The 20,168-nt window shown below is 43.8% G+C and overlaps 1 protein-coding gene across 9 annotated transcripts in view; it reads left to right on the plus strand.

The window, feature by feature from the left end:
- plxnb1b (plexin b1b) overlaps positions 1 to 20,168 on the plus strand; it is a 162,513-nt gene that overhangs the window by 102,374 nt on the left and 39,971 nt on the right. For 7 of the 9 annotated variants that reach the window (XR_009790236.1, XR_009790237.1, XR_009790238.1 and 4 more), the window contains exons 12-25: positions 891 to 999; positions 2,910 to 3,788; positions 4,194 to 4,328; positions 4,487 to 4,609; positions 14,574 to 14,667; positions 14,781 to 14,947; positions 15,088 to 15,239; positions 15,360 to 15,465; positions 15,856 to 15,992; positions 17,365 to 17,541; positions 17,654 to 17,861; positions 17,940 to 18,182; positions 18,593 to 18,772; positions 18,890 to 19,038. Coding sequence is in view for 5 of the 9 variants with exons in the window: in XM_061785768.1 (XP_061641752.1) it covers positions 891 to 999; positions 2,910 to 3,788; positions 4,194 to 4,328; positions 4,487 to 4,609; positions 14,574 to 14,667; positions 14,781 to 14,947; positions 15,088 to 15,239; positions 15,360 to 15,465; positions 15,856 to 15,992; positions 17,365 to 17,541; positions 17,654 to 17,861; positions 17,940 to 18,182; positions 18,593 to 18,772; positions 18,890 to 19,038 (2,859 nt within the window). In the remaining 4 variants the exon portion in view is untranslated. Of the gene's footprint in view, positions 1 to 890; positions 1,000 to 2,909; positions 3,789 to 4,193; positions 4,329 to 4,486; positions 4,610 to 14,573; positions 14,668 to 14,780; positions 14,948 to 15,087; positions 15,240 to 15,359; positions 15,466 to 15,855; positions 15,993 to 17,364; positions 17,542 to 17,653; positions 18,183 to 18,592; positions 18,773 to 18,889; positions 19,039 to 20,168 lie in introns of all 9 variants that reach the window. The other 2 variants (XM_061785764.1, XM_061785765.1) reach the window with 2 other exon arrangements.

A 20,168-nucleotide genomic window follows, 5' to 3' on the forward strand; every position in this document is an offset into this window, starting at 1 on the left:
AGTTGTACACGGACTGTGTCGCCTTGTTGGAGGACACTGCTCCATTGACATGTAACTAGTGAAAAGTAAAAGTGAGAGTAAACCACCAGACGTATTGGCGGATTCCTTTCAGACAGCGACGGGCAAGTCGGAAAAAGTAGTCAAAAATAATAATAATATTAATTATAAGTTTGGTGGCACTCCAGTGAGCTCATGTGGCTGTATGTAGAATGGAGGAACACAGCTGAAAGGGAGTGTCGTGGTTCTGCCATTTCAAAGTCGACACAGGTTTGTGTATTTGAATACCGAGATTTTCAGTTTCGATACAGAATCGTCACAGCCTAAACGGCAACATAGTGCGCATTTCCGGTGGAAAGGTTAGATCGTAAAACAGTTTCCGCTGTCAATGTGTTACAAACTACTGTGACGCCATCTGACAGAAAAATAGCTTCTGTTGTTAAATGTGATAACATGAGCTTGTGTAATAGATACAGTATATTCGGTAGTTTGGTGCTGGTACTTTCGTGGTTGAAATGGCATCAAAAGTTTTTACTTTTCAAAGACAAGCAGATATCTCCTTCAGCCAAAACCTTTTAAGAAACGTAACACGCTTCCCATGTTATCACTATGCATCTACATGCTAACCGTAAGTTAACATGTCACCTTACACCGGACGTGGAAGTGAATTCTATATATTTCCAACCCCCATACCAAAATTTTTTGCTCATGAATTATCAGTTCGGGTAGGTGAAGAGCTGTGTTTTTTATGTGACAGCTTGGATGAAGGTACTATGATATCAAAGAGAAAAGCTAAGCAGAGATGCAGTGTGGGAAGCAGAGACTTGCATGCACTAAAGCATTATCTGTACATATGTCAACACATATCTGCTTTGTGTTCGATCCATTTACAGCTGCCGTGGTTGTGTTCTGAGCCGATGGGGTTGTAATTGGTGTGTTCACCAGCACTTATGTACCCACAAGCCCACCTGTGAGGAGGGCGTTATCATCTATAACCAACATGTAAGTTACGGACAGCATGGTACCAAATATCCAAATTATAAAGCAGCAATGACCGGACAAAACCCCAAAAGAAAGTTAGCCATTTTCCTTGTCTTATTTTTGTTTAGAATTTTTTTCATATGCCAAATGTTATCAACAATGTTGAGAATCTAGAAGATCCTGCTTGATAACTACTACCACAATCTAACCATTCTAATCATGTACTGTATAAATAATTTGCACAGAAGAAATTAATATTTGCATGTATTTATTTTAATTCCTATTAATGTTTGGCTTAGTATGGTATACCAATACCAGCTGGATACGTTTCAATGTTGTGAATGTATTTTATGTTTATCACATCAACACAGGCTGGTCGAAGACAAAGAAGAGGTAGATTTCTAGGAGACAGAGCAAGAAAAGGAAGGTTAGAAGTGTTGGACTGAGAGCTGAAACGTTAAATGTAGCCTCAATAACAAGCAAAGGTAGAGAGCTGGCTGATATGATGCAGAGGAAAAACGTAGACATTTTGTGTGTGCAGGAGACTAGATGGGTGTACAGCAAGCCTAGAAGCTTTGGAGGTTTCAAACTGTTCATCACAGCCTGAATAGGAACAGTATGCAAAGAATGTTATCGAGATGAGACGAGTCAGATAGGATGATGATTGTGAAGCTAGAAATTGAAGGTGTTGTGATGACTGTTGAAGAGAAGGCAAAGCTCTGGAGTTGATTTGGATGAGCAGAGACTGTAAGGTGGTGACAGGAGAGAGCGTAGCCAGACAGCATCAGCTGTTCGTGTGTAAGGTAACGATGGTGGAGAGAAAGTAAGAGAGTTAAGTTATAGCAGAGAGATGCTAGTCTGTTTCCAGGCTTCGGTTGAGGTGCCCATGAGTGGTGAAGGTATGGAAGTGCCTCGGCCAGATGGCAGTGGATTCCTTTTTTTTTTCTTTTTTCAACAAGATTGTTCAACATGAGCTTAAAAAATGAGAGTATGCCGGAGGACTGGAGAAAAAGTGTGCAGGTGCCAATTCCTACGAACAAGGGTTAAGTGCAGTTATAGAAATTACAGAGGAATTAAGTTGAGCCATAAAATTAAAACCTGGGAGAGTAGTGTCGCCCAGGTTTAGACAAGTAGAGATTTGTGAGCAACAGTATGGTTCCATGCCTTGAAAGAGCACTACAGATGCAGTATTTACCCAGGAATGCTGCTGGAGAAGTACAGGGAAGGTCAGAAGGAGCTGCCTCGTGTCCTTGTGAATTTTGAAAAACACATGACAGGGTGCCAAGGCAGGAGCTGTGATACTGTATGAGGAAATCTGGAGTGGCAGAGAAATATGGTAGACTAGTCCTGGACATGTATGAGAACAGTAAGACAGTGGTGAGGTGTGCTGCTGGAGTGACAGAAAACTTGGTTTGGAGACAGTAGCAATGACTAGACGACAGGAGACAGTTGGAGGTGGCAGAGTTGAAGGTGCCGAGATTGCCTTTTGAAGAGATGAAGATGGACGAGATCAAGAACGAGCATCAGAGCTACAGTACAGGAAGGTTAGCAGACAAAGCTACACAGCCGAGATTGTGATTATTTGGACATGTGCAGAGGAAGGACAGAGGCTATATCTGAAAAAGGTTCCTGGAAATGAAGCTGCCTAATATGAGGCAAAGAAATAGACCAAAGAAGAGATGTGGTGAGGGAAGACAGATAGCTGGCATTAGAGCAGAGAATGCAGAGGACAGGGAGAGATGGTGACTCCTGAACAGGGTTAAGATGAAAGGGAAAGAAGAACATTAACAATAAATACTAGTGTAGGAAGGTTTGAGTTCTACTGTATGTGTTTTCATTTAGTTAAATTTTTGTTTGTTGTTTTTGCTGTTGGTTTTATTTTTGTCTCACCTTCTCCCCATTGTCCTACCCCACCACTTAAACCACCACAGTTTGAACTCCCCACCTCAGCTCCTACCACTACCAAAACGCTAAAGGTTTTCACAACGCCCACCACCACAGCTGTGGCCACGGCCACCGCGACAGCCATCACAGTAGCTCCCACAACAATGGCAACAACTATTGCCACAACAACTACAGCTCCTGTTGCTGCGTTGACCACTCAGGCACCTATCACCCCACATTCCATTGCTCCTGAGATGACTACCACCCCTCAGCCTTCCAGTAGCTTGGCAATCACCAAACTCGCATCTATCACATTCCCACCCATAGACATTACAACCAGGAAAGAAGACTCTTCTGATGGAGTTGAAGTTATGTTCATCACCGAAACAGGCTTGGAGGGTGCTGACGTTACTCCAAGTGCAGAATTACTGCCTGTGACCATTGGTGGGGATCTAAAGCCCATAATGCCTCTGGTGATCCCACCTCCTGACTCTGACTCCCTGGAGGTGATGACAGAATTACCCCACACTGAAACCCAGGAACTTGGGGGAACACTGAGCTGGGTGGATCCACTCACCCCGACATCATCTGGCTTCCCTCTGCCAACACCCTTTCTCACAGGCAAATCAACCAACTCTGAGTCTTCCATCTCACTGGATCTGATTGAGGCAACAACTCTGGTACCACCTCTAGACTCTCAAACTCAGTCTCAAAGCAGGGATGTCAACCCTGATGTGCTCTGGCCCAAGGAGGAAGACGACATCCCTGGTGATGGCACTTTCCTTGCAGACAACGACACCGCCAATTTTTCAGCTGGCACCGTGCTTTCAGGTGATGGTGAAGTTGACCGTGCATCTCCAGTTTATCCCCACTTGGTGGATACTGAGCTGGACTACCAGTACGATCCTGCTGAAAGCTTCCTCCCGGTGAGTTTAGACACACACTTTCCACAACCACTTCCTTGTATTACTCCATTCCACATCTTCATAAGCCCCCGACAGCCACCCCCTCTCTCAACCCTTGCTTGGACTCCATCCTCCAACTGTAGGACTTTCCAAATCGTCCTTTAGTTAATTTTGTAAACATTTTGACACCTGTCTTTTCTTGTGTGTTTACTTTTGATAGACAGATAGGTGTTGATCTGTGTGTTTCTATTTTCAGGTTCGTTTTCAGCTCTTTTTTTTTTATTCTATCTGAACTTAGGGGAGTGTACTTTATTTAACACTTTTAGGGATTTGAGCTTGCTTTGCTAAGGTAGTTAGACCTTGATCAATTGGCAAGCGAGAACCAAGGAATAGTGTTTTTGTGTATGCGCATGTGTTGAGCAACAGGGTGATGAGGGCTCCTATGTCAGCTGGGGTTCTTCAGCTTGCCCTTGTGTGGAGAAGGTCCAGGGTTCATCGTTACTCCCTGTCAGAGTTGAGAGGAAAATCACTTTACTTGCCCACAACCTTCATCTGTATCAGGTACAACATTACAAAGAACTACACTCTAACACAGTCTCACACACACATACATGCACACACACTCACACACACAAAACCATCCAGAATCTCTGTATTCTCTATCAAGCAGGGTTACCATTGCCAGTAATCCTTCACCAAAACTAGTCTTGTTTCTGCAGGATACTGAGTTGGACTACCAGTGTGTGTTGGTCATTGAGGGGCAAACGGTGGTGGTGGATGCCTATGTGGAGACTGATGAGATGAATCCATCCAACTTTGACATCACCTGTCAACTACACCAGGTGTGTTGTTGTATGGTGGATATAAAATTGTCTACACAGCCCTGTTTAAGTGCCAGGGTTTTGTAATATAAAAAAATGAGACCAAGATCATTTCACGACTTTCCACCGTTAATTTGATTTATAACCTGTGCAACTCAATTGAAACAGAAGTAGCAATAAACGACTGAGATAATGTGGTTGCAAAGGATTGAGCCCATTAGTCGACAAGTCCACTTTTTTCACGCGTTTTTGGGATCTCATCTTCCATTCAGCTAATTTACTTAGGACTTCCATGTTGCACATTGCTGCTAGTGCTATAACACTCTGTGGAGCAGTGAAATGTCCAGCTTCCAGAGATGTCAAAAGACTGGTGTTCAGTACTTTGTAAAAGTACTGACACTTGAGCAAAAACGTCACATTGTGTCAAGTTGCTATTTGTATTATTAAAATAGTTATATACCAGTAATGTTTTAAAAAAGAAGATACATTTAAATTATTTGCCCACTACCAAACATAACGAGGAAAAAACTGAAACTAGTCGAAAATGAGCAATTTATGACGACTTTCATTTTTTTTTTAACAGTTTTGTTTTGGCATTGGGGAAATGTTTGACATAATGTTAATGCTCAAACGTTGACATACTCTAATTTACTGCCAGCAAGCCAGACTTTAACAGGCTAGCTTTCTAACCAACTAACATGGTGCACCCAAAGTATCGGACGGCGAATTCTTGAATGCAAAACGTTTTTTTTCTGGGCAAGTACAGAAGGCACTGCATCCGCCATGAATCATTCTTACTGTCAACAACTTCGAAACGTTCTTTCAGGTTAAGGTCATGGGTGTCAAGTTTCTTGACTTATGGTGTCTGTGGTGTCATCATTGATTACACTGTTCGCTTTCTTCCATATCGACTCAGACAAACACAGATGTGTGACCATCCATGCGTTTGACTCGCGTACTTCCTCTAGTTTCAGGTTTTTCAGCGTTTTGGTTTTGACCCAGTTTTACGTCTTTTACGTCAAGTTATCGCTCACTTTAAAAGTTTTTTTAAAAGTAATGAGCTAATTTTTTAAATGTAAGGAATAAAAAGTACAGATATTTGTGGGGAAAAAAGTAAGGAGTTAAAGTAAAAAGTCGCCAGAAAAATACATGCTCAAGTAAATCTACTTACTAAGTACAGTAACGGAGTACAAGTACTTCCCACCTCTGCCAGCTTCATACGTATTAATTCGTATCATACGTATTCAGGAGTCTGAAAGTATGAAAATAAACGGGTTGTGAATGAGCATAGTGGTTAGCCACAATAGCTTCAGCTAGAGCTAGTCCGAGTGGCGCTAATCTTAAAACATTAATACCAACGCTACCATGGGACACAGGTGTTGCAATGTTGGTGTGTGTTGTAGCAAACAACCTTCATGATGAATAAAGTTCTTGTTATCACACAGTTGTTGTTGTAACATTTTGGCAACAAAGATAGAGCTTCATTTTGCGCCGCTGCCCTCGTTCCTCACTGCCAGTCCCGTGGTCGCACTGGTATGAATCTATGAAAGACTAGCAGTGATCAGAATAGTCAAAGCAAGCTAGGTTAACCGCTATTGTCATCCACCAGTTTATTTTCATACTCTTGGACCCGAAGAATATGATAGTATGAAGACTGTGTCGCCTTGTTGGTCAGACAGAGCGTTATAGTCCGGTGACGGAAGCAGACGGGCAAGTCGAAAGTCCTCGATGGAACACAAGATGAGACCGACTGGTTTGTTGAAGAGAAACTTACGCAGGACTCACAACACATCACACAAATCACAACAACTACGATTAGCGGAATGGTGAGTTGTAATTTTAATCTTTATTAAAAATTAGTTTTTATGCATGTCCGTCAAAATTTCCATCCATTTTCTGAGCCGCTTCTCCTCACTAGGGTCGCGGGCGTGCTGGAGCCTATCCCAGCTATCATCGGGCAGGAGGCGGGGTACACCCTGAACTAGTTGCCAGCCAATCGCAGGGCACATACAAGCAAACAACCAGTCACACTCACATTCACACCTACGGGCAATTTAGAGTTGTCAATTAACCTACCATGCACGTTTATGGGATGTGGGAGGAAACCGGAGTGCCCGGAGAAAACCCACGCAGGCACGGGGAGAACATGCAAACTCCACACAGGCGGGGCCGGGACCGTCCAAATATGTCTTTGTGAAACCGGTCTGTGGGACAAAAAAGGTTGGGAACAGCAGTACTATGCTGAAAATAAATAAATGATGAATCAACCTCATCTCGACTTTCATCACATTATAGTCAGCAACAAAAAATCTTAGTTTAACGCCTAGTGGTTCTGTCAGTCTGTCATGACAGACAGCCAATTTGTCAGCCAATCACATTCTACTAGCCAAAGTGATACAACCCCTATTTAAGGCTTTGTTGAAGATGCAGTCAGTGTCAGAGTGTCCGCCGGCCATCCATGCAATCCATGAATCCAGTCCGCTTTCTGTCCCAAAACCGGGAGTTCTGTCGGATCAAGTTTGTGTGCCTTTCCCCATCTCTGCTCTCTTTCAATCGTGGATTAAGACAACAGTGAAATCTGACCGGGGGGGGCGGGGGTTGCACCCAATGAGGACATGCAATAACTAACCAAGAGAACAAGATAAGAGAGGACAGAAAACGGCAGGACAGGATGTGGGAAAATGAGCAAGGCCGCGCTACTGACTAGTGGTGCGGTGGGATTATTTTTGAGTGTCGAAACACCTGTGAATTGATATGTTCGTATAACCTGTGTTGTTGTTCGTGATCCGAGCACAATTAATTAAAGCCTATAGTGTGTCTAGTGAACTTATTAGTGAAAGAACACCATATCACATGCATGTTAGTCAACTAGTGTAAGGAGTTGCTGAGCCGGCACATCGACGAAGGCTTTTCCACCAAGCTGATAATGTGGCAGCAATAGTCGGATTCTTAAAACAATTGTGGCGTTTGAGACTTGTGCTGATAAATGGGAGGTCTGAAAGTTTGGTGCTATTTCAGTCTATCTCTTCTAGTTCTAGTCAAGATTGTTGCTCAACATTTGGATGTAACCATTTAATACGGAATTTATTATCTTGGAAAACCAAGATGGCGCCTCGGTAACGGGCTCTCGAGTATTGTTTTTGTTTTTGTGTTTTTCGTTCGTCTTTGGAGACATTATATGACTCACTTACACAAGGGGAGACTTGCTAACCATCGAGGAGGCTACTCCGGACTTTCTTTCACCAACTTTCGCAAATCCGCTCAGTTTTTTCCCCCCGAGTTACTTACCGGGGCAGCGTCCGCGGTTTTCGGCGCATGGAGGCGGAAATGGCGCTACAGAGGGAAGGGAGCCGGCATTCAGGTGAAACTCCGCAAGAGAGGACACAGATTGGCGTTCCCGTCGATCCACCTTGCGAATGTACACTCCCTACCCAACAAAATGGACGAGCTTCATCTTCTGTTAAAGACCAGTAAAGACTTCAGACGTTCCGTCGCCATGTGCTTTACAGAGACCTGGCTTTGCGACGCTGTAACCGATGGCGCCGCCATGCTTCCCGACTTCCATATTCATTGAGCAGACCGCGACATGGAATCATCGAGGAAAACAAAGGGCGGCGGGATATGCTTCTATATCAACAAAAAATGGTGTACAGACGTCACGGAGCTCAGCACACACTGCAGCCTGCATTTGGAGTCCTTGTTTTTGAACTGTAAGCCATTCTACTCGCCGTGTGAGTTTGCATCATTCATCCTGGCTGGCGTCTACATTGCGCCTCAAGCTAACACGAACGCCACACTGCTAAGGCTCGCCGAACAAGTCAACAAAATTGAAAAAAAACACCCTGACTCACCCATCATTATTCTCGGGGACTTTAACAAAGCCACAAACTCCCTAAATACAAGCAGCACATCGACTGTCCTACCAGGGAAAATAACATTTTAGACCACTGCTACACTACGCTAAAAAACGCATACCTCGTGCAGCACTGGGCTCGTCTGATCACTGCTTAATTCACTTAATACCGACGTACAGGCAAGAACTTAAATGCGCGAAGCCTACAGTGAAAACAGTGAAAAAGTGGACCAATGAAGCAAAGATGGAACCCTCGGCATCCCGGTCACCAGCTCTTTCAGCTCCTTCGCTCAGGTAGGCGCTACCGATCAATGCAAACTAGAACTAGCAGACATTCCAACAGCTTCTTCCCTCTTGCGATCAACTTCTTAAACACCTAACCTACAATTCCATTGCAACATGCTGGCAATTTTTGACTTGAGTTTGTTGTCACATTTCTGTGGGGCCAATTATACATTACTCGTGCACTCACTGTAGTACATACACTCCTTGAAGTCTCGACGCCCTTTGCACAATGGTCATTGCACCAGACTATTGCAATATTAGTCATTCGAACTGCTCTAAGTGCTAGAGGACTCTGCATCTTTTTGCACAATTGTCCAAAAAAAAATAAAAAATGTACCGGCATTACCAGCTAACTAGCAACCCTTTATTGCTCAGTGACTGTTTTTGTCCATGTCTTTCTGTCTCCAAAGTGTTCTCTGTCAATTGACTGTCTGTTGTCGTACTAGAGCGGCTCTAACTACCGGAGACAAATTCCTTGTGTGTTTTTTGGACATATTTGGCAAATAAAGATGATTCTGATTCTGATATGATTTTGATGTCCGTATTAATTAGTGACAGCGGTCGGTAATTAGCTGGATGAGTGGGGTCTTTTCCTGGTTTCACTAGTAGTTTTATTGCGGCTGTATTCATATGACTTCTAAATAGGCCTTTATCTTTTATCTCGCTCACCATTCTGAAAAATAGTGGTTCTGGTATTCACCAGAAATGTTTATAGAACTCTGTGGAAAACCCATCATTGCCTGAGGCTCTACCTGTTGGCATATCGTTTATGGCCTTATTTAAGTATAATACATTTTTACAATGCATGATTTTGCTTCTACCCATATGATCAAAACATGAAGTATTATTTGTATTTTGTTTGTAATGTAAGGAGAAAACACACAGTTGTACTCATATGTTTGGGCAGAATTTGGAAGATGTGTACAATTCTTTCAAGAAAACATGAAGGACCAGGCGAAACACATTTAATTTTATTTTAATGGGATTCAAATTAAACTGTCAAGCATTTCAGAAAAGCAATATCATTAAACAAAACATAACCATCAAGAACGGCGGCACGGTGGCCGACTGGTTAGAGCGTCAGCCTCACAGTTCTGAGGTGTGGGGTTCAATCCCCGTCCCCGCCTGTGTGGAGTTTGCATGTTCTCCCCGTGCCTGCGTGGGTTTTCTCCGGGCACTCCGGTTTCCTCCCACATCCCAAAAACATGCATTAATTGGAGACTCTAAATTGCCCGTAGGCATGACTGTGAGTGCGAATGGTTGTTTGTTTCTATGTGCCCTGCGATTGGCTGGCAACCAGTTCAGGGTGTACCCCGCCTCCTGCCCGATGACAGCTGGGATAGGCTCCAGCATGCCCGCGACCCTAGTGAGGAGAAGCGGCTCAGAAAATGGATGGATGGATAACCATCAAGAAGTTAATGGTGGTTGTTGTTCAGTCATCAGTCGTATTTATAAAAAAAAAAAAAAAAAAAAAAATATTTCACAAATTCTGTCTGGGTATGTAAACTTATGAGGACAATTGTACATATATGCAGTCATATGTACCCCTGTCATATTGTAATGAAAGTGTAGGCCTTTTTCATAACCTCTAGGTGGCACTATATTAGAATTAAAGTGTACACCTTTTTCATAACCTCTAGATGGCGGCATACATTTATAAAATGTGAAAGCTTTTTAATTTCCCCCTATATCTATGTATAATGCGCACTATTTACTTTTGACAATTTTTGGGTGGGGGAAATGCGGTGAGTGATCTTTCCCATAAAACTGTCGTCTGCAGCATAAGCGTTACGGTGACGTCTTACTTGAAAGGTTCTAAGGTGCATACGTCTAACGAGGACAGAGTTGAGTAAAATTGCGTCAGAACCAGAGTCAATCAATACAGATGTATGACTCTCGATCTGGAGAGCATAGTGTCACTTTAGGAAGAACCTGGGTAGGGTCTTCCTTAATGATGTTTAGATTCATCGCTGCCGTACCCGTTACCGGCACCGGCAACATTGACTTGACAGTTGCATGGGTTCATCCGTGGTGACACTAGCCAGTGGATTGAGACCGGCAACAGGGGATCTGCCTTGGTTTGGCTGGTCACCGAGGCTCGTCCTCCAAGTGCGCGGTGACGCATCCTTCGGCCGATCTCCGTCCACCTCGCGATCCAAAAGCCTTTTGTCGATCTTTATGGAGAGAGCGATGAGAGTGTCCAAGTCGGTCGGCAGATCTAGTGGGACCAAATGATCTTTGACGGCAGGGGATAGTCCGTGAAAAAATGCATCGAGTATTGCCCTGTTGTTCCACTGACTCTCAGCTGCAAGAATGCAAAACTCAATCGTGTAATCTGAAACCCTGCGCTTGCTTTGTTGTAAGGTGACAAGGGAGCGAGCTGCCTCATGATCTGGTGTGGAATACTGAAAAATTTGCTCCATAGTCTTTACAAAAGAAGCCCAAGAATGACACGCGGCGGAATTGCGGCTCCATTCAGCAGTAGCCCACACCTCCGCACAACCAGTCAGGTGGGAAATGACAAAAGCGATCTTTGCCCGCTCGGTGGGGAAGCCAGCTGCCTGCAGCTCAAAGTGGAGTTCGCACTGAGTGATGAACGGCTTAATATTCCCAGAATCTGCAGGGAACCTCTCCAGTCGAGAGAGCTGTGGGTAGACAGCAGCGGAGGTGGCAGGTGGCTGCATGGTGACTGCTTTACATGGAAATGGTGGTGAAGTGGCGGTATCGGGTTCTGTGCCAGCTGGTTCCTTCTTCTGAACCATATTCATTAGAACTTCAAACTGTGAGGCCACCTGTCTCATCATAGTGTCCTGATGCTCCAACAGTCCCTTTAGATGAAGGTGGAAGGCAGCACGCTGCTCATCCTGCTTCGAGATGCGTTGGCCCTGCGCTTGAAAGGCTTTGCGCACCGGGTCTGAGTCTGCCGGGTCTATTTTATGGCCAGTTTGTTCTGTCATGAACGGAACAAAGGACAGGACCCAAAATGCACGACTCCAAAACAGATGGACAGTTTCAAAAAGAGAGGTTTAATAAACAAGCAGAGGTCGGTACACAGGCAGGCAATCCGAAAAGGCAACAGTATCCAAAAAACGTGCGGCAAAGAGGCAAGATCAAAAATCAGAACAGGGTCTATTCTTACTATGAGTCAGTGTCGTGGAAACAAGGAATGCTGGAACATGACGACAAAGTACAACAAACTGGCGACCAGAAAGAATGAGACACGAGGTTAAATGCAAGGGGTAATTAGGGTGAACGAGGCACAGGTGGGGAAGATGCTCTCAGGAGCAGGTGTGTACGAGACCGGGGGAAGACAATAACCGGAACACACATCCATGACAGAAATACTCATATTGTATTCATACTTGTTACAAAAGGTCTGTGCTTTTCTGACAAAAAAAATAGACTAATAATAACGTATTGAATAAATAGATAGGCGGCACGGTGGCCGACTGGTTAGAGCGTCAGCCTCACAGTTCTGAGGACCCGGGTTCAATCCCCGGCCCCGCCTGTGTGGAGTTTGCATGTTCTCCCCGTGCCTGCGTGGGTTTTCTCCGGGCACTCCGGTTTCCTCCCACATCCCAAAAAACATGCATGAATTGGAGACTCTAAATTGCCCGTAGGCATGACTGTGAGTGCGAATGGTTGTTTGTTCCAATGTGCCCCGCGATTGGCTGGCAACCAGTTCAGGGTGTACCCCGCCTCCTGCCCGATGACAGCTGGGATAGGCTCCAGCACGCCCGCGACCCTAGTGAGGAGAAGCGGCTCAGAAAATGGATGGATGGATGGATGGATAAATAGATATACATATTATTATTATTATCATAATTATTGTTGTTATTATCGATTAGTGGTGAGGCTACGCCTATTTTGGATCATCCAACAAATTGTCTTTTTCAAGATGTAAAAAGTTTGATCAAATTTTAGAAGGGTACTTTCCAAAATTAGCTCAGCCCACACAGAGTACCTGACCTAGACTCGCCCCTGATACCTACAATAAAGCATCGTGGTGGAAGAATCATGCTTTGGGGCTATTTTTCTTCAGCTGGAACTGGGGCTTTAGTGTCAAGCAGAATGGAGGATCTGTATCCCTTTTATGCCGGAACAGTTTTGCGGTGTCACAGTGGAGTTTTTAAGCTGCCGTTGTGGTTTCTTCGTATTATAATGGATATTTATTGAGAAGCAGAGTCGATCAGTCGAACAGAACAAAGTTTCTAGAGGGGAGTGAGAGAAGAAGACAAAAGACAAACCACTAACTGTAAAGAAGAAAAAAATGAGAAAAGTACATCCTTATATCCATCCATCCATTTTCTGGGCTTCTCCTCACTGGGGTCGCCGGCGTGCCGGAGCCTATCCCAGCTATCATCGGGCAGGAGGCGGGGTACACCCTGAACTGCTTGCCAGCCAATCGCAGACATCCTTATATATCTAGAACAATTGTATGGGGCAGTAGTGCTACACCCTGGGAGGGAAGGAGGGCTGCCAGGCAAATCCTCCCCACCTCGTCCCCCAGAGATGGGTGTATGTGGTGCATTAAAAGACACCTGGGGAGGAGTGTATGTGATGCATTAATATCCTGGGCGCAGGCAGGGTGGAGGGGCAGGGCGCACGGACCGGGGCACGGCACTGACGTAATTTATCGTGTTGAAGAAAGTCTTGGAACAGTTCATCACGTGTCCTAAAAACATTATCGTTAATAGTTGTTGTAGGTGGTCAGGTTCATGTTGTTCGCATGTGCTAAAAAGAAGGGGTATATTGTTAATTTTGAAACCAAAACCTATGTTATGTTATTCTAAAAGGAAAACATTGTCAGAAAAACCCTACTAGAATAGCTTAATTTTATTTGGGGTTAATCAAAGGTACTTTAAATGGTGGCAGGTGTGTGCTGACTCCCATTTAACATGTTTGAATGTGATTTGTTAATTCTAGTCAGAGGCACATCCACAGTTACAAGAGGGTGTGCACACATGTGCAACCACATTATCTCAGTTGTTTATTTTTACGTCCCCTTTCTAAAATGTTTCGTCATGATTAATCTTGGTCTTATTTTCTTAGATTAATTATATGTAATGGAAATGTTATTTTATATCACAGCGACCGTAACTTTGCTTTCCTTATTTATGCTTAACTTTCCCCTTTTTTGGAAATCCAGCCCATAGCTTGTGTTATAATAACACAGGTATAATACACACGAATGTATTGGTGTGATCCTCTGATTTCCGAGTTTCTTCAATACCTCTAAATTCATTGAACTTTTTTTCAGCAGACAACACAACCTCAACTCTTTGGGTATTTCTTTGCACCCGCTTCTTTCTCTCCAATGACATTTCCAAAGTCCAATGTCATTCTGATTTGTCTTCCCCCCTAGTGCTTACTGTATGCAACCATAGCCACAGAGAACACAGGACAGTCCAAACTATTTTAATTACTTTTATTACTATGAATGAAAGACTGACTTTACCACATAAGTCCCGGGTAATTGTTATCACAACGCACTGCAGTTTCATGTACCACCCGCTTGTGTAACACTATCAAAAAATGCAATAGTTCAGTCACATTTGCATGGGGTCCACATCAATGAACATTTGCTGCTAAGCTTCTAACCTAAAGGGGAGCCTCATAAAATGCCAGCATTGACAATATCTCCTGAAGAATGTCATTGATTGTCATATACTACATATACAATTATTGCTCAATTTATGTTAAGAAGGGATTTGGTTTTTGTCGTATCTGATAAAAGTGGAGAAAAGAACTAACCCAATTTGCAAGAAACAAGTAGACACACTATTTGTTTAAGTGGGTCCCTGGGCCTTGATTTTGACACCTGTGCAAACCATGTTGCTTTTCTAGTACACATATTCTGCTCCTGTGGAAGAATATCAAGCTATGGTGTATGTGAAGAGGAGGGACAAATTCCATGTTGACAGCTCTCCTGATCTTTATGGTGATTTGTTTTCCTGTTTCATATTGTCTCCACTCAGTCCCTTTACAGCATGAACTTTTAGCAATCAACCAAACATCCATGTCTGCTGCTCTTGTGTGCTTGTGAATCTGCAGTGACTTTGTACAACTGCTCGGTGGGACGGTCTGACTGCAGTCGTTGCCACACAGCAGAGCACAAGTATGGTTGTGTGTGGTGTGGAGGTGCACGGGCCAGTTGTTTATATTCTGGCTCATGCAGTGAAGCGGTACAGCAGACATGCCCAGCTCCGGTCATTCATTCTGTGAGTACTTCCATTTCTCCGCTGACCCCTTACAAATGAATTATCTTTGCAAAATGTGATGTTCTATGTCATGTAATAGAAATGTTTCAAGTAACAAGCACCGTTCTACTCAAAAGAAACCTTTTTTCTACTTCCTTCAGATTGACCCACTCTCTGGCTTGCTCGAAGGTGGCACTATGGTGACCATAACAGGCTCCAACCTGGGCCAAAAAGCAGAGGACATCCTCAGTTCTGTGTCGGTGGCTGGTGTGCCTTGCGTAGTCATAAGCAGTCTCTATGAAGTCTCCTCCAGGTACTGAACAGTTGGATTGAAGGATGATTTAATTTTGTCTTTTGTCATTTTTATAATTCTTCAAGTTAATGGTATCGATCATTGCTGAAGCAATTCAAACTGAGGACGACTGTTTTACAGGATTGTTTGCAGAACAAAAGCTAGTGAAGGAGAGAAGGTGGGCCATGTGTCTGTTAAAGTGAGCAAGGGAGAGTTTGGCTTTTCCAGACAGACATTCAGCTTTCAGGTAATTAAAGAAAAAGGCTAACAATCAACAACAAATGCTTAGCATTTAATTCATCCCTGCGGAGTAGTAGGCAGGGACCAATACTGTGTCCTTGGTCAAGGAACATACTAGAAATTGCTTGTAAATTTTTTTTGGGAAGTGGGGAGGAAACTGGAGCATCTGGAGAAAACACACACAGGCATGGGGAGAACATGCCAACTCCACACATGTAAGGGCCTTACACGTGTGGTGCTTCATGGTTAAAGCAGGGACCATCTACCATCAGATAATACAAAACCTCTTGGTGTAAGATTGTGAATTGGTGATGTAATCAGTCAACGCAGAACTCATTCAATGTTTTTGAGAAATAGAATATTGATGCATTTTTCAATATTCTGTCTGGCCCTTCAGGATCCATTTGTGATGGGAGTATTGCCTGAAAGAGGTCCCAAAGCTGGTGGAACAACGCTGACAATCAGTGGCCGAAACCTGTTGACAGGACGTCCTTCTGATCTCACCGTCACTCTGGGAGGAGTGCCCTGTAACATGTGAGCAGTGTTGTGCAAATTAACTGGAAAAAAGTCATTTGTTGGAGTTACTAAGAGTGTTCCCACAGTTACCTTGAAAAAGTACCTTAGTTACTTTACTGATTACTTGATTGTTTGGGATGACCGGAACCCTTCCTAGAGCTGGGCGTCCGGCCAAACTGAGCAATCGGGGGAGAAGAGCCTTGGTGAGAGAGGTAAAGAAGAACCCAAAGATCACTGTGGCTGAGCTCCAGAGATGCAGTCGGGGGATAGGAGAAAGTTCTAGAACATATATGTCAAACTCAGGCCCAGGGGCCAAATTCTGCCCACGCTGTAATTATATTTGGCCCGCAACACCGTATTAAATCACAGTCTGAATCATCTTTATTTGCCAAGTATGTCCAAAAAACACACAAGGAATTTGTCTCCGGTAGTTGGAGCCGCTCTCGTACGACAACAGACAGTCAATTGACAGAGAATAGAGACTGGTTGGGCGAACTCCCATGCACCCTCGAGGACTCTACCGAGGGTGAAGTCCACTGTTCCACAGCCAGGAAGCCCTTACTTGAGTACAATAATTGGTTACTCTACCCACCTCTGGCAAGAAGTATGTGCTCAAATATGTCTGTCATGTTGTGTGATCCACAGGCTGAATGTGTGCCGCAGTGTTTATTAAACAAGTTAATTTTCCCCGAAGTGTCTCTCTAATATGGACCCACACACAATACTGAGCGAGGCGGTGACGTATTAGACGACGCCACCACTGGTCTGTGGTGATTTTAGCCTGTGAGATAGCTAGCTAGCGGTTAGCACCAAGTCGTCGCGGCATGGAAAGTCCCTGCGACGACTCGGTGGTATGTATTCCAGGCACCGCAGGCTTTAAGCGGATCTATAATCGCAACTCACACATGTAGAGACGTGTAGGCATACACTATGCTCGCCGCACAAACGTATTTGAGTGAGGGGTGATAGTGGAGTGGGGCGTGTTTTCAGATTATTCAGTGGAAATGCCCACGGCGTTTGAATGCTGAGAGAATGTCTTACTTCTTCACCATTTTGAAGCCTTATTTCATATACTATATACAATGTCCACATTCTTCTCTAAGGTGTGTCAAAATTTGTGAAACATTTTGATATTTTCATTTGACAGGGATTTTAAGGTAACGTGACACATAATTCAGCAGTACCGGTCACGGCGGTATCATGATTGAAAAAGTAATTAATTAGATTCCTGAAAAAAGTAACACGTTACTAAAGTGTTTACTTATAACACCGTTACTGCCATCACTGCATGTGAGGCACACACAAACACACAGGTTTCATTGCAAAACGGTGAGCATTTTTCACCCGAGTTGAAAGAATCAATCGAATATCCTTTGTGTATCCGTCCCAGGGTGTCAGAGGTTCAGAGCTCCCGTGTTCAGTGCGTGACAGGTTGCAGCAACAAGACAGGAAATCACCAGGTCACTCTGCATTACGGCAGCAGCCAACGCCACCTCCACACTTCAGCTTACCGCTACACTCACAACCCCAACATCACCCACGCCAAGCCAACTAAGAGCTTCCTGAGGTAAGTCTCAAATAGTTTATTGGTCACTCCACGTTAACGTTTTCCAATTCTAAGCTGCTCATTTCCATCATATGAAGAGATGGGAGTTTGACATTATCGTTCTCCTGTTTAGTGGTGGTCGACTGATCTATGTGTCAGGCCACAACCTGGATGTAGTGCAGGTACCCCAGATGGTTGTGACTGTGTCTCCTTACGAGTCCATCCAGAAGAATAAGAGGAGAAGAAGGAAGAAGCGCAGAAGCAGAGACGAGAAAGTGGAACAGACCAAAATGGTTCCTGACCCAGTTTGTCCGGGAGATCTGCTCTGCTCTGTCAAACAGGTCCGTCTGTCTCGGTCTGTGTGCTTCCACTGCCCATTACAAAACCTATCGTTAGTTTGTCTTTTTGCATTTTATCAGTTCACAGAACGTTGTGAGGTGAATTCCTCATCCTTGATCCTGTGTCGATCTCCGATGGTGGACTCTTCTGTTTGGCGGTCAAAGGTCACTGTGGAGTTTCTGCTGGACAACCTGCGCTTTGATGTTAAGATTGTGAACCCGCAAGCCTTCAGCTATGAGCCCAACCCTGTCCTGCGCCCGCTGAATCAGCAGGACCCTCTGAAGGCATATCGTTACAACCCTGGCAGCTTCATCCAGCTAGAGGTCAGATAACTTGAAGTTAAATATAATGAGGCAAATCTATTTATTCATGGCAAGCTATTTGTAACAACACATACCATGCAACTTACTGTTGATAGCAATGCAATGTGGTTGCAGGAGCTGAGGTCAGATGTGAAGCTAGTGTTTGTTGCAACTCTCATTCTTTTTTTTCCACTGCTAATAAGCAATTTAGCACATTATCAAGTCAAGTCTATTTTGAAGTTTCTGCTCTGTAAAAATGCGAAAATGAAACTGCATAAAACCAATGGAAAATGATATCCTTTTTATGCATCTCCATGCTTTATACGGTATGAGTTCTTACTGAAGCTGTTGGTGTCTTCCCTTGAACCACGCAGACAGTATATTGGATATGATACTGTATCATGAATTATAATCCACTGTATGTTTCTCAGGGGGAAAATTTAGACCTAGCTATTAACAAGGAGGAGGTGGTTGTGTTAATCGGGGAAGGTGTGTGTGCTGTGAAGACACTTACAAGAAACCATCTGTACTGCGAACCGCCACCACATCAGCCAGCATCGGGAACTAATGGCAAGAAACGAGACGGTTCTGACACCCTACCAGAATTCACTGTGAGTCCTCCATAAAATTCCGAACGACATAACACTTCAAAATCGCTTTCCCTGTCAAGCAGGGACATTTGATGTAGTTTGCCTCTTACTGTATAATTCATGTTTTGTGTCTGCCAGGTCCATATGGGAAACTTAAACTTCTCCCTGGGTAAGGTTCAGTATGACAATTTAAGCCTGGCCACCTTTCCCTTGGAAGCTCAGATTGGAGTCGGAGTTGGGGCATCCATCGTGGCACTCATTGTCCTAATCATTGTACTTGTATACAGGTTTGTAGTTCAATTGGCAGAAGGCAGACATGACATATATTGTACATAACAGAGATGGGGACTCGAGTCACTGCTTTTAGGACTTGGGACTTGACGAAAACTATGACTAGACCTACGATGACTCAACTTGGACTTCACTTGAGATGTGATAGACTTGATTATTGTTTATTGTATATGTTCTGTTTAAAATGTAAAAACGAATGAGGCTATCATATAACATGTCGATATGTGAGCGCACGCAGGAAAGGGCACTATCGTGATTGGAGGATTAACCTGTCACTCAGTCAAACCCCTCGCAACGGAGAAGCTGCCTCTCATATCGGACAGCGACGTCATGTCGGCTGGAACTTTATGATTTGAAGACCCATTCTGCCCTGTGAATATCTATACATTTCTGAAAGGTCCCATAGTTTGGCTGTTTAGACCTCCATAAAGTGAATCCCGAACAAGGACTTTCAAGTGTAAACCACCTTGGTTTTGTCATACGAATGTCCAGAAAAGGACCCTCTGAAAGCTACTTCTGTTTGACCCAGTTTTGTATCCGCTTTGTCCATATTTGGCTAAGACCATCCCCTTTCCTCTGATTGGTTGCCATCAAGTTCCCCTGTTGAGGTCTTTAGCCATGGTGGAATCTTGATGAGGCCACATCGTGCAAGATGCTTTCAAAAGCTCATATTTTACAATTGCAACAAAAATGCAAACTACTTCTTGCGATATTCTGCAAACGGGTAGATGTTGTAGTCTTCATCAAGTCTCAAGCAAGTTCCAAGTCATTGGGTGCATCTCATTTCTATATTTGGAACTTCCTAGCTCCTCTGTTTACAATGTAGCTCCTCCCACCAGAAATTCCAGTGAGGATCCAGGACAGGAGGAGGTAGGACTGTTTGGGAAAAATAAGACAATGCTTCCTCTATGACATCATTTCATTGAGACGTCTACTAAAGATGACATCACGTCGTTGACGTGTCATTATTACTATCGCCACAAATGTCCACTTGATGCTTTATATATTAAGTGGGAATACGTTCAACTCAAATATGATCAACACAGTTACTCTTACTCTCGCATTTTTGGAGTGACTCTTAAATATATCTAAAGTGTTGAGATGCTGCTTTTTGTATAAAACAGTG

This window comes from Phyllopteryx taeniolatus, chromosome 9 (genome assembly GCF_024500385.1).
Source record: "Phyllopteryx taeniolatus isolate TA_2022b chromosome 9, UOR_Ptae_1.2, whole genome shotgun sequence".
In the NCBI taxonomy this organism is placed as follows: Eukaryota; Metazoa; Chordata; class Actinopteri; order Syngnathiformes; family Syngnathidae; genus Phyllopteryx; species Phyllopteryx taeniolatus.